This window comes from Melospiza georgiana, chromosome 4, assembly GCF_028018845.1.
Source record: "Melospiza georgiana isolate bMelGeo1 chromosome 4, bMelGeo1.pri, whole genome shotgun sequence".
Lineage (NCBI taxonomy): Eukaryota > Metazoa > Chordata > Aves > Passeriformes > Passerellidae > Melospiza > Melospiza georgiana.
This window is the reverse complement of record NC_080433.1, coordinates 23,544,754-23,557,913: the sequence shown is the minus strand read 5'-3', so window position 1 is coordinate 23,557,913 and position 13,160 is coordinate 23,544,754. Positions and strand designations below refer to the sequence as shown.

At 46.5% G+C, this 13,160-nt stretch overlaps 1 protein-coding gene across 5 annotated transcripts in view; it reads right to left on the bottom strand.

Annotated features, from left to right (window-relative positions):
* The window catches only part of KCNA5 (potassium voltage-gated channel subfamily A member 5), a 173,195-nt gene extending 164,175 nt beyond the window's left edge, over positions 1–9,020 (bottom strand). For all 5 annotated transcript variants that reach the window (XM_058021907.1, XM_058021906.1, XM_058021904.1 and 2 more), the window contains exon 1: positions 5,591–9,020. In XM_058021907.1, the coding sequence (XP_057877890.1) occupies positions 7,140–9,020 (1,881 nt within the window). In that variant the 3' untranslated portion in view covers positions 5,591–7,139. The remainder of the gene's footprint in view (positions 1–5,590) is intronic.
* Positions 9,021–13,160: the final 4,140 nt, after the last annotated feature.

The following is a 13,160-nucleotide window of genomic DNA, read 5'->3' as shown; positions in this document are numbered from 1 at the left end:
GGTACCTGTATCCTTTAAATGAACTGGGCAGACTTTTAAAACATGATCCTGAGAGGTACTGTGCAGGTGTTTTACCCAGTGGCTGAAATCTCTCCCCCAGAGACAACTGTGGGAGCCAGTCAAATGTTTGTATACCTCAGCTGCGGATTCCTGCTCTTCCTTTTGCTTCCTCTGTGGCTAAAGGAACGCTCTCTCCTCCAGAGCACAGAGGCTAAGCTTAAGCTAGAGGGCATTCCTTCCCAGAACAAGCTTTGTCACCCACCCTCCAGACTCCCTGCTTCTTTGCACCATTCCCTTGCATAATAAAACACCGTGTATTTTCACAATAGCCTTCCTTTTAACAACCCCCTTGTGCAGCACTGCCTCTAAAATTACTGTGTTTTCTGAACTGAGAAACTCATACAATTTACTCTGCAAATTCCTGTTAAATGAATCGCATTCAATCACACCCCATTAGATTTTCAAATCATTTTAAACAAGACAGAAAAAAGAATTAGAAGTCTATGTTGCTTAAATAATTAAAATAATTTTTCACTTTTCCAATCACAGCCATTTCTACCTATACTTAAGCAGGGAGGAGGAAGAGGAAGAATTTTTAAATGTGTTGAACTTGCTTGAGAGAATTAAGTATGGTATAATGTAACCAATCCCTACTAACTGAAGAGAGCAAAGCAAGCCCTGATATGGATTTTGTGATATTTTGTAGGGGGATTACTGCGTGCTAGGACACCATCACTGGAGTGAAATCATGCAAAGGAAGAAATTTTACCTGCTCCTTATACATACTACACCCTCAGACCAATGTAGTCCATTTAAATCCCATCTTTTCCTCCAGCATCTTCATGGAAACATCAACCTGAGATAAGCATTTATTATGCAGCTATACTGTCATGAGAAGAGCTGCAAGGTTTCATTGCATTCCTCACCCACAGGAATGAGGAAACCACCATTCCTGGCCAGGGTTGGACATGAGATTTGAGAGAAGAGACCTTATATTTCAACATTTATGTCCAAACTGGCCTTATCAGAAGACTGGAGAAGGTCAGTCAACCACTGTCTTGAGAGGGAAATTATTACGTGTTTTCATCCAAGGTAATTCTCCAGCAACATTCTTTCCAATGTCAATTTTAAGACAGCCACATCTGTTTTCCAGAATATTGCAACTTACAATCTCCATGGCACACCACAACTGAAGCACAGAAATAAGATTTTTTCTCTTCTTCCTGTCAATCAAGTGTTAAAACTGATTTATTTAGAAATATCCCCCTAATGACTGTGAATTATTTATACAGAAGACAACTTGCAGTTGACTTTTGGTAAATTTTAAATTCTATCTGGAAAATTATTAATTCTGCAGTAACCATAAAGACTGTGGGCTAGGAAGCCCAAGCTCTAATGAAAACACTCTGTTGCCTTCTAGGAAGTACAGTTATTTTACTATTAGATCAGGTAATTTCTGGGGCATCCACAGCTTCTCTGGGCAACCTGTGCCAGGGCCTCATCACCCTCATAGGGAAAAAATTCTGCCTAATATCCACTCTAAACCTACTTTCTGTCTTTTTGAAGCCTTCTTTTTCTTTAAATAAGCTGATATTTCTCTTCAAAACTTCTAATTCAAATTAATTCCTTATCAGCTTTATTTTTTTCCTATTCCAATTAACATAAAAGTTTTTATTTCACATTATCTCAATGGCTACTATAACCACATTTTTCACAATATTTCATCATACAAATATTAGGTATGTTCTGGTCAATGGGCCCACAGAATTACTGGAGAAATTCAGTGTAATGAGCTGACACACTGATGTCAGGTGGCATGACCGAGGTCCACTGTAGGGTGCCAGCACCCTGAGGTCCCAAATTTAGGCCAGAGAAACAGAACTTTAACAAGGTGATCAGAAGAACTACGGACCAGTTAATGCATAAAGAAAGAAAGTAAAAAAAAAAAAAAAAACCAAAAAAACAAAAAAAAAACCAAAACAAGCAAACTACAAACAAAGTAATCAAAACCCAAACATTACAGAACCTGTGAAAAGACTAAATGGCACAGTCTAAAAAAATATTTAGTGGTGCTGTATGTAGCATAAGTCATGGCAGAATAATTTTGGAACAATGATTTTAATTGGTCATAGGTTAGATTATTATAAAGACCTTTCCTATTTCATTTTTTGGACATTTGTAGCTGAGGAGTGAGGCTGGTAGTCATTCAGTGACATGGCTAAAGCTGAACCAAAGGCAGGCAGATGCTGTTAGAGCTTCATCTCCCTGCTGCCCCTCTGTCCTGCAGGGGAATCAGCCTCATTATTCCTGAGCCTTCCCCACACCCTGCCTGCCACACAACATTCCAATCCCACAGCTGGCTAAGTGGCAAGGCCAAAGTCTTGATGAGGTGCTTAAAGCCCTCCTTCTGTCATTCCCTAAATATGGCAGCAACCACCCTGAGGCCCCTGCCAAATTCCACTCCTGTTCATGGCATCTTGCTAAATGTCTGGATCAGATGTCATCGAGGAAGCTCGTCCCTCACCACAGCTCAGTGGCACTGTCACATGCCACTAAATGCTCTCCTCATTTGACCTCAGCACCAGCTTCTCTAACCTTCTCTAACCCTGACCAGGAAGAAGAATTTCTTATCAGAAAAGGTTGTCAGGCATTGGAATGAGCTGCCCAGGGAGGTGGTGGAGTCACCACACTCAAAGGTATTCAAGAAGCAACTGGACATGGCACTCAGTGCTCTGGTTCAGTTGACAACGTGGTGATCTGACACAGGTCGAACTTACTGACCTTTGAGGTCTTTTCCAACCTCAGTGATTCTGAGATAGGTTTCAGAAGAGCCACACTTTTTGTGCGCGCAAGTGTCTCCCTCTGAGAGTGCTCTGACATGTGCTTTGCTCCCTAATGGGAGGTGAAGGGCAGTGCCTGGAGAATGTCTCAGCACCACCTCCACCAGACCAGCAGTGTGTGCAGCTGGAGAGGCCAGGGAACAGTCAGCAGGAGTGCCATGTTGTCCTTACAGAGCCCAAATGAAAAGAGCACACAAAAGAGGGATTTGTTTGTGCTGCTCAGAGCAGCATAAAGTCCCCTCTGTGCTCAGTGACCCCACCAGATGGATCATGGTGCACAGCTGCTGGCATCCAGTCCTTGCCTGCAGAGCCACCCAGAGCCATGCAAGAGACCACAGGGGGAATCTCTCTTTCCTGAGATCCACATTTGAGACCTCCCAGTCCAGCGAAACCCACTCCTATTTGTGCCTCTCTGAGCCCTGTCCCCCTTTGAAAGGCCTTTGTCCCCTCCCCAGCCTTTTCTTTACCCTGCCTGCACACAGAGCGTGGTGCAATTGTTCACAGAGTGCCGGGAGATGAATGGTGTTATATAAGTGCTTGGCACTGTTTTATCCTTTCTTAGGATGATGGAAAAGTAGAAGGGAAATGTGGACTCCCCTTGGGGTCAGGCTAAGCAAATTAAACTTACATTACTGGTGACCCAAATGAACATTCACTTCAGCACTCCCAAGAATGCATTTTAGTGCACAGTGTCCCATATGAGAGGACAAGCCATTAATAACTACAGCATGTGTCGGGTGAGGGAGCTTTTCTGTTGCAGCTCCTAGCCAAAAGAGTTTACAAAAAAGTGTTGGTTTGTTGTTTGGCTGGGTTTGTTTGGGATTTTGACATCTGTCATGATTTGCTATTCGTTAAGTTCTTGATGCCTTTGATACGGCGAAGAGGTCTGATTAAGCCTGCTGTTCACTGCAGTTCAGTTAACATAAAATCAATAGTGGTTAGGTTGTATTTCCTTCTTGTGATGGGCCTAGAAGAGAAAACTCTCTTCCTCTCTCACATTTCCAGGAGCCTTCTTGGAGGGATTCATTTCTCTCTTACACTCATACTCTTCTGCAGCACAAATCTGCATCAGCACATTAAGTGACTGTAACATGTACCCACATATTTACCCCAAAATCCAAGGGGAATCCATGGCTTCAAGGTTTCAGTCCTGTTTATAACTTATCTTTAAATAACCATCAGAGAATCAAAGAATACCTGGAGCTGGAAGGGACCCACAAGAAACATCCAAGTCCAACTCAGGATCTCAAACCTCAAAATCATAAAAATCAGTGCATCTAAAACACCTCCTGAAAATTGTGTTGGTTTAAGCATGTGTCTGTGCTAAATGCTCTGTTGAACTGGGTTCAGACCATGTTCCGGGTCACATTACTCAGTGCTTGGCACAGTACCTGTAATTAGAAAGCAAATCCTTTACTGCCTTATAAGCCAATAGAAATAATGTATTTATTTGTAAAGATGTCAATACCAAATTTGCCTGAACTGTGCTTAACATGTTAGAAACCCAAGCCAAGCAAAATTTTTTAACCATACTTTGAGAATGACTTGTTTTCTTTCTATTGGAAAGTTCTGTTGTTTTGTTATGGAAAAACATAGCATATTCCAACAGAAGGCTGAATTTAATTTCCTATCAGATGAGTGAGCTCAGGCAGCTACAGGAAGAGAAGGCAGCACTTGAACTTGTAATTCCATGAGGAGAGAACCAGTTCAGTGAAAAAGACAAATGGTGGGAAGAAAAAAAGTAAAAAAGGAGGGGGAAAACCAGGCCTTCCCTTTGTCTCACCAAGATCAGCTTGACCCATGCCCCATAGCCCTGATCTACTTTCACCTTTATCAGCTTGCTGCACTTTTGAGATGTAATCCAGATCCCTAAAATCCTTACACAAGATTCCAAACAGGTGGCTGTGTGGACACAGTGCCCCTCCTCAGAGGAGCCAACAGCCCAATCCAACACAACACTCAGTTGGAAGACCACACTCTGGTGGTCAGGCAGGGAAGGGTAGTAGTTTCAGCAAGACCACCTCAAAACTTTATCCTGAAAGACTCACTGCAGTTGTTTGGTGCTTATTCAGGCCAGTCAGATGGATATGATCGCCGAGAGCAAATCAAAGCCCTTGTCTGAGCAAAAAGCCTTACTCTAAGCCCATCAGTGACCTAGGTCTCAGCATGTGTGGCAGAGTTACACCACTTTGTTTCAGCTGAGATTCATCCTCACCAAAGAGCTCATTCTTCACTTCCCTCTGGTGCAACAGCTCCCACCAAGGCAAACTGGAGAGCTCCCTGAGTCATGAGCGCAGCTGCACTGGATGCTTTTCCTGTCAGTCTTGTTTTAGACAGCTCCTCAGCACATTACCACCTCATTCCACATCTAACTAAAGAAGCAAACCAACCAAGAAACCAACATCTAAAATTCGAAAATTAATGTGAAAGATGCTGCTCTCTATTATGAGATTCAAATTCCTTCCCCTCAGCCCTGGGTTTTGTGCTGAGCACTCTGTTAATGAAACGTATGACTTGCTTGACAGTTATTTTACTGACTAGGAGAGAAAAAAACATCATGCATTTCGGCATTATCATTAAAGAGCATGGTCAGGGACAGGAAAGCAGCATTTGTGTCTCGGGGAGAGAATGTCAGAGTGCTGCTCTGCAAAGCTGATCCCAATTTTTCTCAGGACATAGATGAGGTACTTGAATAAATTATAATCCCCACTGAGCACTTATTTATATTAGAAAATTTGTTAGAAACAAACCTTGAGCGATGCTGACAATCAAGCCTTCTCTTCTCGGCTACTCTTGCTGTGCCACAGGATGTGGGAAAGGCATGGACCATCCTTCAGCAATACAACAGAAGTTGGAGGGGGAAACAAAGATGTCCTTTGCAAGAGAAATTGTAAGAAAGCTCTTTGAGCTAAAGGAGCAACTTTTCGTCGGTCTTCAGAGTTAGCTGTGATCCTGATGAAGGCAAGGTGTCACTCGTCTCTCAACACCTCAACTGTAAAATCCACAGCACTGAGAAGGTTTTGTTTGGAAATACAAGAAACCAGGGGTGTGTTTTGATGAAAACTTGGTGCTTTTCATCCATGTCCAAGAGAAAAGCCACACGATGGTTGCTGAAGCAGCACAGCATGCCACGTTCGACTCCTGAAGTGCCATCCACTCCCAGTCTGAGAGAACTAAAACCAGAGAACTGTGTACACAAATGGTGTGTGCATACATAAAGGCGACTGATACACACACTCAAGGAATCTCGAGTGTACAATGAAAACAGTTCTGCAGATATTACACTCAATATTCTACTTTCTCATTGTGCCTATCCACTCCCTCATGTTTTTGATCTGTTGTGCACTTGAAAATCTGTTCAGATCACTTTAGATTTGCTGTGCACTAGATTTCAACCAGTAACAGCAGAAGAGTGTATTTTTTTTCCTTTAGGTCTCAACAATATAACAAAGATACAAAACTGTAAAACCACAAAAAAAAAAAAAAAAAAAAAGAAAAAGTTGCATATACTTTTTTGAGTGGGGCCAGTAAGCACATGACTGAATGACTTAGAAATTCTGAAACAGGAAGGTACCTAATAAAATTATTATAAAGAAGTATATCTACAATATTTAATAATTTAAGGCTCACAAGAAACTAACATATCAGTAACAATAGAAGTTTTCTGCTCTAGGGTTCAAAGCACCAAATTCACTTCACATACAAGATAACCAGATCTGTGCTGATCACTACTGGAAAACTCAGAAAGTGCTGATTTGCTAATGTTCCTAGTGCTTTAATGATATCATATTTCACAGGAATAAGAAATCTCCTTTCAACCATAAATACAGTCATACAGATACAAAATATATTTGAATAATTTCAATTTGAAACTGTAATACAAAACCCTTCAACCTCCTCCCTCCCATCCCCAATCCATTCATTCTCCACTCACACATTCCCCCAGTTCTTTACACTAGACTCAGAGCAACTGAATTGGTTACAAATTACCCATTCAAAACCAATGGTCATTCGTAAAATAAGTTTCTACAAATTAGATTTTTCACTGTCATAATTTACCAGCTCCTGCATCATGGAGTGTAGCTTATTCTTAGTCTATTTTAAAAATAGGTTACCCTTTGTGTCATGGAAAAAAACCACAAAAACATGTATTCCTGGAGTACTGCTCAGGACAGTGATCAATTTATAAAGTACAGCCTGACTTAAAAAACTAATTGGTACTAAAAGAGTAATTATAGTAGCAAGTTTCTGACACCAGAAAATCCTTCTGCCCCTCTGAACTCTAACCGTCTCCTCTCCTCACAGGTCTGTTTCCCTACTGGTGTCCAGACAGAGAGCATAGAGGGATTTTCTGAGATCTACATTACTTTTTGCTTTGATATTTGCTTTCTCTAAGGAGCTGGTGCCATTGTTGAACTCCTCACTGTTTTCCAAGTGCACAACAGATTTGTTCAGAGAGTTTTTGCTGGGTCTTCTCTTCACTTCTCCCCCCACAGTGCTGCCCTGAGCACTACTGTGTTCATCTTTGAGGATAGCCTGCTCTTCGTGGTCAGTCTCTCGGTGGTAGAAGTAGTTGAAGTTGGACACAATGACAGGGACAGGGAGGGCAATGGTGAGCACACCAGCGATGGCACACAAGGAGCCCACAATCTTGCCCCCCACAGTGACAGGTCTCATGTCCCCATAGCCCACAGTAGTCATGGTTACCACAGCCCACCAGAAAGCATCAGGGATGCTGGAGAAATGAGACTCGGGGTCATCGGCCTCAGCAAAGTAGACAGCGCTGGAGAAGAGGATCACCCCGATGAAGAGGAAGAAGATGAGGAGGCCCAGCTCCCTCATGCTGGCTTTCAAAGTCTGTCCCAGGATCTGCAGCCCCTTGGAATGCCTGGAGAGCTTGAAGATCCTGAAGACTCTGACCAGGCGGATGACTCTGAGGATGGCCAGGGACATGGCTTGCTGCTGGCCCCCACCCCCATTGCTACTGCCAGCCCCGGGCTGCTGCTGCTCGTGGGCCAGCTCGGTGCCCAGGGTGATGAAGTAGGGGATGATGGCCACGATGTCGATGATGTTCATGATGTTGCGGGAGAACTCGGGCTTGCTGGGGCAGGCGAAGAAGCGCACGAGGAGCTCAAAGGTGAACCAGATCACACAGGTGGTCTCAATGATGAAGAAGGGGTCAGCCAGGCTGCTGGGTGGCTGCATGGGTGGGGAGTCCCCGGGCGTGTCATTTAAACCTCCACCTTGTGGGGGCAGAGGTACGGGCATCTCCCTCTCGTCCCTGAACTCGGGCAGGGTCTCCAGGCAGAAGGTGATGATGGAGATGAGGATCACCAGCACGGAGACGATGGCGATGGCCCGGGCTGAGCTGGAGCTCTCGGGGTACTCAAAGATGAGCCAGACCTGGCGCTGAAACTCATTGCGGGGCAGGGGCTTCTCCTCCTCTTTGATGAAGCCCTCGTCCTCCCGGAAGCGCTCCATGGCCTCCTCACCCAGCTGGTAGAAGCGGATCTCGTCGGCGAAGACGTCGATGGAGACATTGACGGGCCGGCGGAGCTTGCCCCCGGACTGGTAGAAGTAGAGGATGCCGTCGAAGCTGGGCCGGTTGCGGTCGAAGAAGTACTCGTTGCGGAGCGGGTCGAAGTAGCGAATGCGCTTGTCGGGGTCCCCCAGCAGCGTGTCGGGGAACTGGTTAAGGGTGCCCAGCTGCGTCTCGAAGCGCAGCCCCGAGATGTTGATCAGCACCCGCTGATGGTGCATGGCGCCCGGGTTGGCCGCCGCCGCCTCCTCCTCCTCATCGCCGGCCGCAGCCATGGCCATGCCCCGGCGGTGTCCCCCTTCCTCGGACGGCCCCATGTCCGCGGCGGGGCGTGGGGCGCGGGGCGGCGGCCGCGGCGGCGGCGCGAGGGCAGCGCGGAGCTCCGCCGGCCGCTCGTCGGGGCCGCTCGCGCCGCCGCCGCCTCCCGCGCGGGGACCCGGCGGGGGCCGCTCCCGCTCCTCGTCCCCCGCGGGCGGCGGCGGCGGAGGGGCGTTCTCCTTGCCGTCGCTCAGCTGCGGCGAGCCGGCGAGGTGCAGCAAGTTGCCCCGCCAGCGCGCCCGGCCGCCGGGGGCCGCGGCATCGTCGCCGCCCGCGATGGCCGTGGTGCCGCCGTTCTCCAAAGTCACCAGCGCGATCTCCATGGGCAGCAGCAGCAGCAGCACCAGCTGCGGCGGGAGGCAGGCGCGTCTGAGGCGGCGGGCATGCTGCGCTCGCCGCCCCGGTGCCGCTGCCGCCGCCGGCAACCTCCGGGCGGCCGCGCTGCCCTGCCTTGCCCTGCCCTGCCCTGCCCTGCCCGACCCGCCTCCCCTCACTGCGCCGCCGAGCGCGGCCGAGCGCGGCCCGGGGGAGCCGCCCGGGGACCCGGATATGAACGAGCGATCATTATATTATGGTCGCTTGACGTCAAAGAGGATCCCTTCTGCTCCGCGCTCCCGCGCAGGCAGCGGCAGCATCCCCCGGGGAGCTGGGATGCCGCGGCCCCCCGCGCCCCGCCCCGCCCCGCCGAGGGGCTGCGCGTCCAGCGGGGCCCGGCCGTGGGGATGCCCACAGGTGCCCGGCGGGGGATGCGCGGCGGGGGCACCGCTCCGGAGATGCGGTAGGCCGGGCGCCGGCAGTACGTGCGCCCGGGCAGGGGGCTGGAGCTGCCCTCCGGGCCGGGGGCGCGGGGCACAGCGCTCTCCGCTCCGCATCCCGCGCCCCCGCCGCGCCGGGGGATTACGGAGCGGCCCCCGGGCGTGGATTTGCTCGCCGCGAGCGCTTCTGGCTGCACACCCCCTCTCGCCTCTAATGAAAATCAAAACTGAAAGCTCCGGGGAATCCGGGCTCCTCTCGGCGTGTGTCCCCCCCTCCCCATTCCCCAACGAAATAAGAACAATGGAAGGGATTGCTTTGCGTTTGCTCTCCCCGTTTCTGTTCCCTCGAGTATCTCGCTAAATTAGTGCGGTTCCAAAAGGCTTCCCAAGCCAGCAAACGACATTTCTGCCGGGCTGTTTTCATGTTAACATTTGCAAACACTTTTCCCATTGATACATTCATAAATCCACATCCAAGGCTAAAACATTTAAGTAGATACGCATTTTATTAAAGAGAAGCGAGCAGCTTTACACAATGATACAATTACAGTTCAGTAATACAGTGGGTGCTGAGATCCTACTTGCTACATTCAAGCCATCTATTCTACTTAAGGTCTGCAGGGAAATACAATAAATATATATATAAATACTGTATGACTAGAACCTATAGGTATATATACTCCTGTGGAGTTTCTGGTTTTCTAACAAAATTGATTGTGACCATTTTGCCTTCCAGTTGGCATCACAGTGACATTTTTTCTTAAATCCTTATGTTGCCACTCATAGCTCCATCAAACACTTCACCTAGATTCACTGTGACTAGTGGCTTCCCCCTAATTTAAAACATTATCTCTGTGTATCAAATCTGCCCAAAGATATTAAAAGCAGTGCCAAAATAGAAAACCATAATTGCATTAAATGGTTTCTGTAAGTGATGGCTTGCATTTTATCTCCGAGAACTGAGCACAGAATCGCCAACCTGTTTTGCCAGTGTGCTAGTGAATAAACGACAGCTTTACTCACACCAGTAATTTCTAGAAGCAAAATTATATAGAAGATAAATTCTTCTTTCAAAATAACGGCCCTCTGATTTACAGTTATTTAATGGGATAACATATTAAACCTGCAAAATGTAGGATAACACCCTCTGGAACTAGCAAAACCCATGATAAACACAGACACATCACAGACACAGCTGTGCACCCCAATAAGGATTGGCTGATCTGCTACCAGTGCATATCAGGGATTACAACCAGAGCAGGGCTTGCACACTCGAAAACTATTCTGGTTTTCCAGCTCTGTCAGCAAGGCATTCTCCCTCCAAACATTGCCTCAGGAATAACCATTTATTAACAGGAGAAAACATCCTCAGACATCTGTGATGGTGGGCACCACTCAGAGCAGAATAAAGTGTACAGAAGAGCGGTAACTTGCTGCCTCTCAGATGTTTGTATCCATTCTGCCATTCCTTTATTAATAGCAGGGAATGCCTGGAAGGGACCATACCAAATTTAAGTTCTAGTTCAAGTTTCTAGCTTTTATAAGTATCAAGTTGCAGTGTCCACATCCTGAATTTGAAGGCAGATAGGATTATGCTAAAGTGCAAAGGAAAATGAAGACTTGCTCAACTTCACTTGGACTAAAGCCTTGCAGAAAACCCTATGAAGAAAATGTACATTATTAATTGATAGATCAGAAAAATGCAGCTGCTTGTACAGCATTTGAGTGACTTGTAGCTACTTTCTTTGCAGCTTTAAAAGGTCTGAGAATCTATTACAGTGTCTGTATGTGTGGGTACAAAAGAAGAGCAGAGAAAAGGGACAAGAGAAAGTGGGAGGATGATGTTAAAGGGGAAGGAATATCTACTCCAAGCAGGGAATTTTAAAGGACAATTTTTATTTAATAGCCCTCATTTTTTCAGCTCAGTGTAAAGACAAACTCTTGAAGCGCAGCAGAAAGCCAAGGTACTAGAGAGAAAGGATGACAGGCAGACTAGGGAAAAATAGGGCTGAGATGTGCTGCTAATGTTTTAACCAGGCAGTCCCTGAAAAGAATTTATTTGTCCACATTTGTACTTGTGATTTAGCCAGAAGTTGAACACAGGAAATCAGTCCTTTACAATCCTGCACATCCACAACAAAACCTAGCATTCCCTGCAGCACCCAGTGTGCCATTCCATAGCAGGTGTGGCTGCTGGGAGCTGTCCTTCAGCGTCCCACAGCAAGATAAAGGACCCATCCCACAGAGAGGTGGGATGAGAAATGAGCCGTGGGGACTGTCTGCAGGGGTTGCATTCACCTACCCACACCCAAACTCACTCACACACACACTAAACTCTGGTACCCTGACCGAGGACACCTTGGGGACATCAGTTTCTCACAAATACTACCTCTTGGGCCACCCCTGTCACTGACAGGGAGTGGCAGCATAACAAAAATGAAAACACGATGCTGAGCAGTGAAGAGGGGCACACCAAGCTCTTAAGGCTGCCCACAGCCCTCGTCCTCCTCAGTGCTGATGGGAATCCATGTGCCTCCCTCGGCACATTTTGTGGGTACAGGGACTCCAGGGTGACATGTGTGACATTTTTTCCTTTTCCATAAGTTGACTAAAAAACGGCAAGGTTGTGGCAGATGGTTAGGAAATCATCTGAAGCTGAGAGGAAACCAAAAGGGTTAAAGGCAAATCCGTGCCTCTGCCACCTGGTTAATTCCTCGGCAGCCTCATCCAGTGCTGAGAGGATTCAGGCCAGAGGGAGGCACTGCCACAGTTCCGAGGGGATATCCTAGAGAAAAGACTCCTGTTTCCTGTCCAGGAGGATTAAGTACCAGGCCATTGACAAATCACAATAAACATCTGGATGGAGATCTCCATCTATCAAGCCCTAATCCATGAAGCTATTTATTAATGAATTCAGTACATTCACACTGTTCTATATATAGAGCTGGCTGATCTTTCTAAATGTTTGGCTTCTAGGTGGTTTACATCTGTATCAGCAGATTTTTATTTTTTGGATGAAGCAATCTACTGTATTCTGATTTTTCTTGTTTAATTGTTTAGAGTAATTATTTTGCCTTAAAAAAAAACCAAAACCAACTTAGTCATGTTTTCTAATAGTATATAAAAAACCCCAATAGCTAAAACCCAGCCATGTCCCTGCATTTTATATTGCTTTGCAATTTTAAGCCCAAGTTCCTCTGGAAACTTTCCATCACACAGGGATGGAAAAAACATTAAATAGTAATTGATTTTCTTTTCAGTATTTTGTTTTGATTAAAATGAGAATCTCTCTCATTTATCTTCAGAGAGAAAGTAAGCACTGAGTAAATGGTCTGCTTAATTCAAAAGTAATTTGATCAGAACATCCATAATTTACATTGACTGGAACAGCAGGAAAGATGCTGAGCACTACCGGATATCAAGCTTATTAATTTCAGCAGCCTACTTGCACTATGCTTTACATATTGTTCATGGAAACTGCTTGACGAACATTTAATGACCCACAGTTTGTAAGAGGGAGACTTACACACCACCGTGCCCTCAAAAGTCATCTATTTGTAGGACTGAATAATGCTTCTGCCCCCAGCAAACATGGCTGTGGAGCTGAGCGTGCTGCTTTCCACACAGCTGTGCCAGCCTCATCCCAGAGGAGCTCCAGCCTTTGTCACTCGAATAGGTAGAACCAGCATTTGGCTCAGAGGTTTTCCA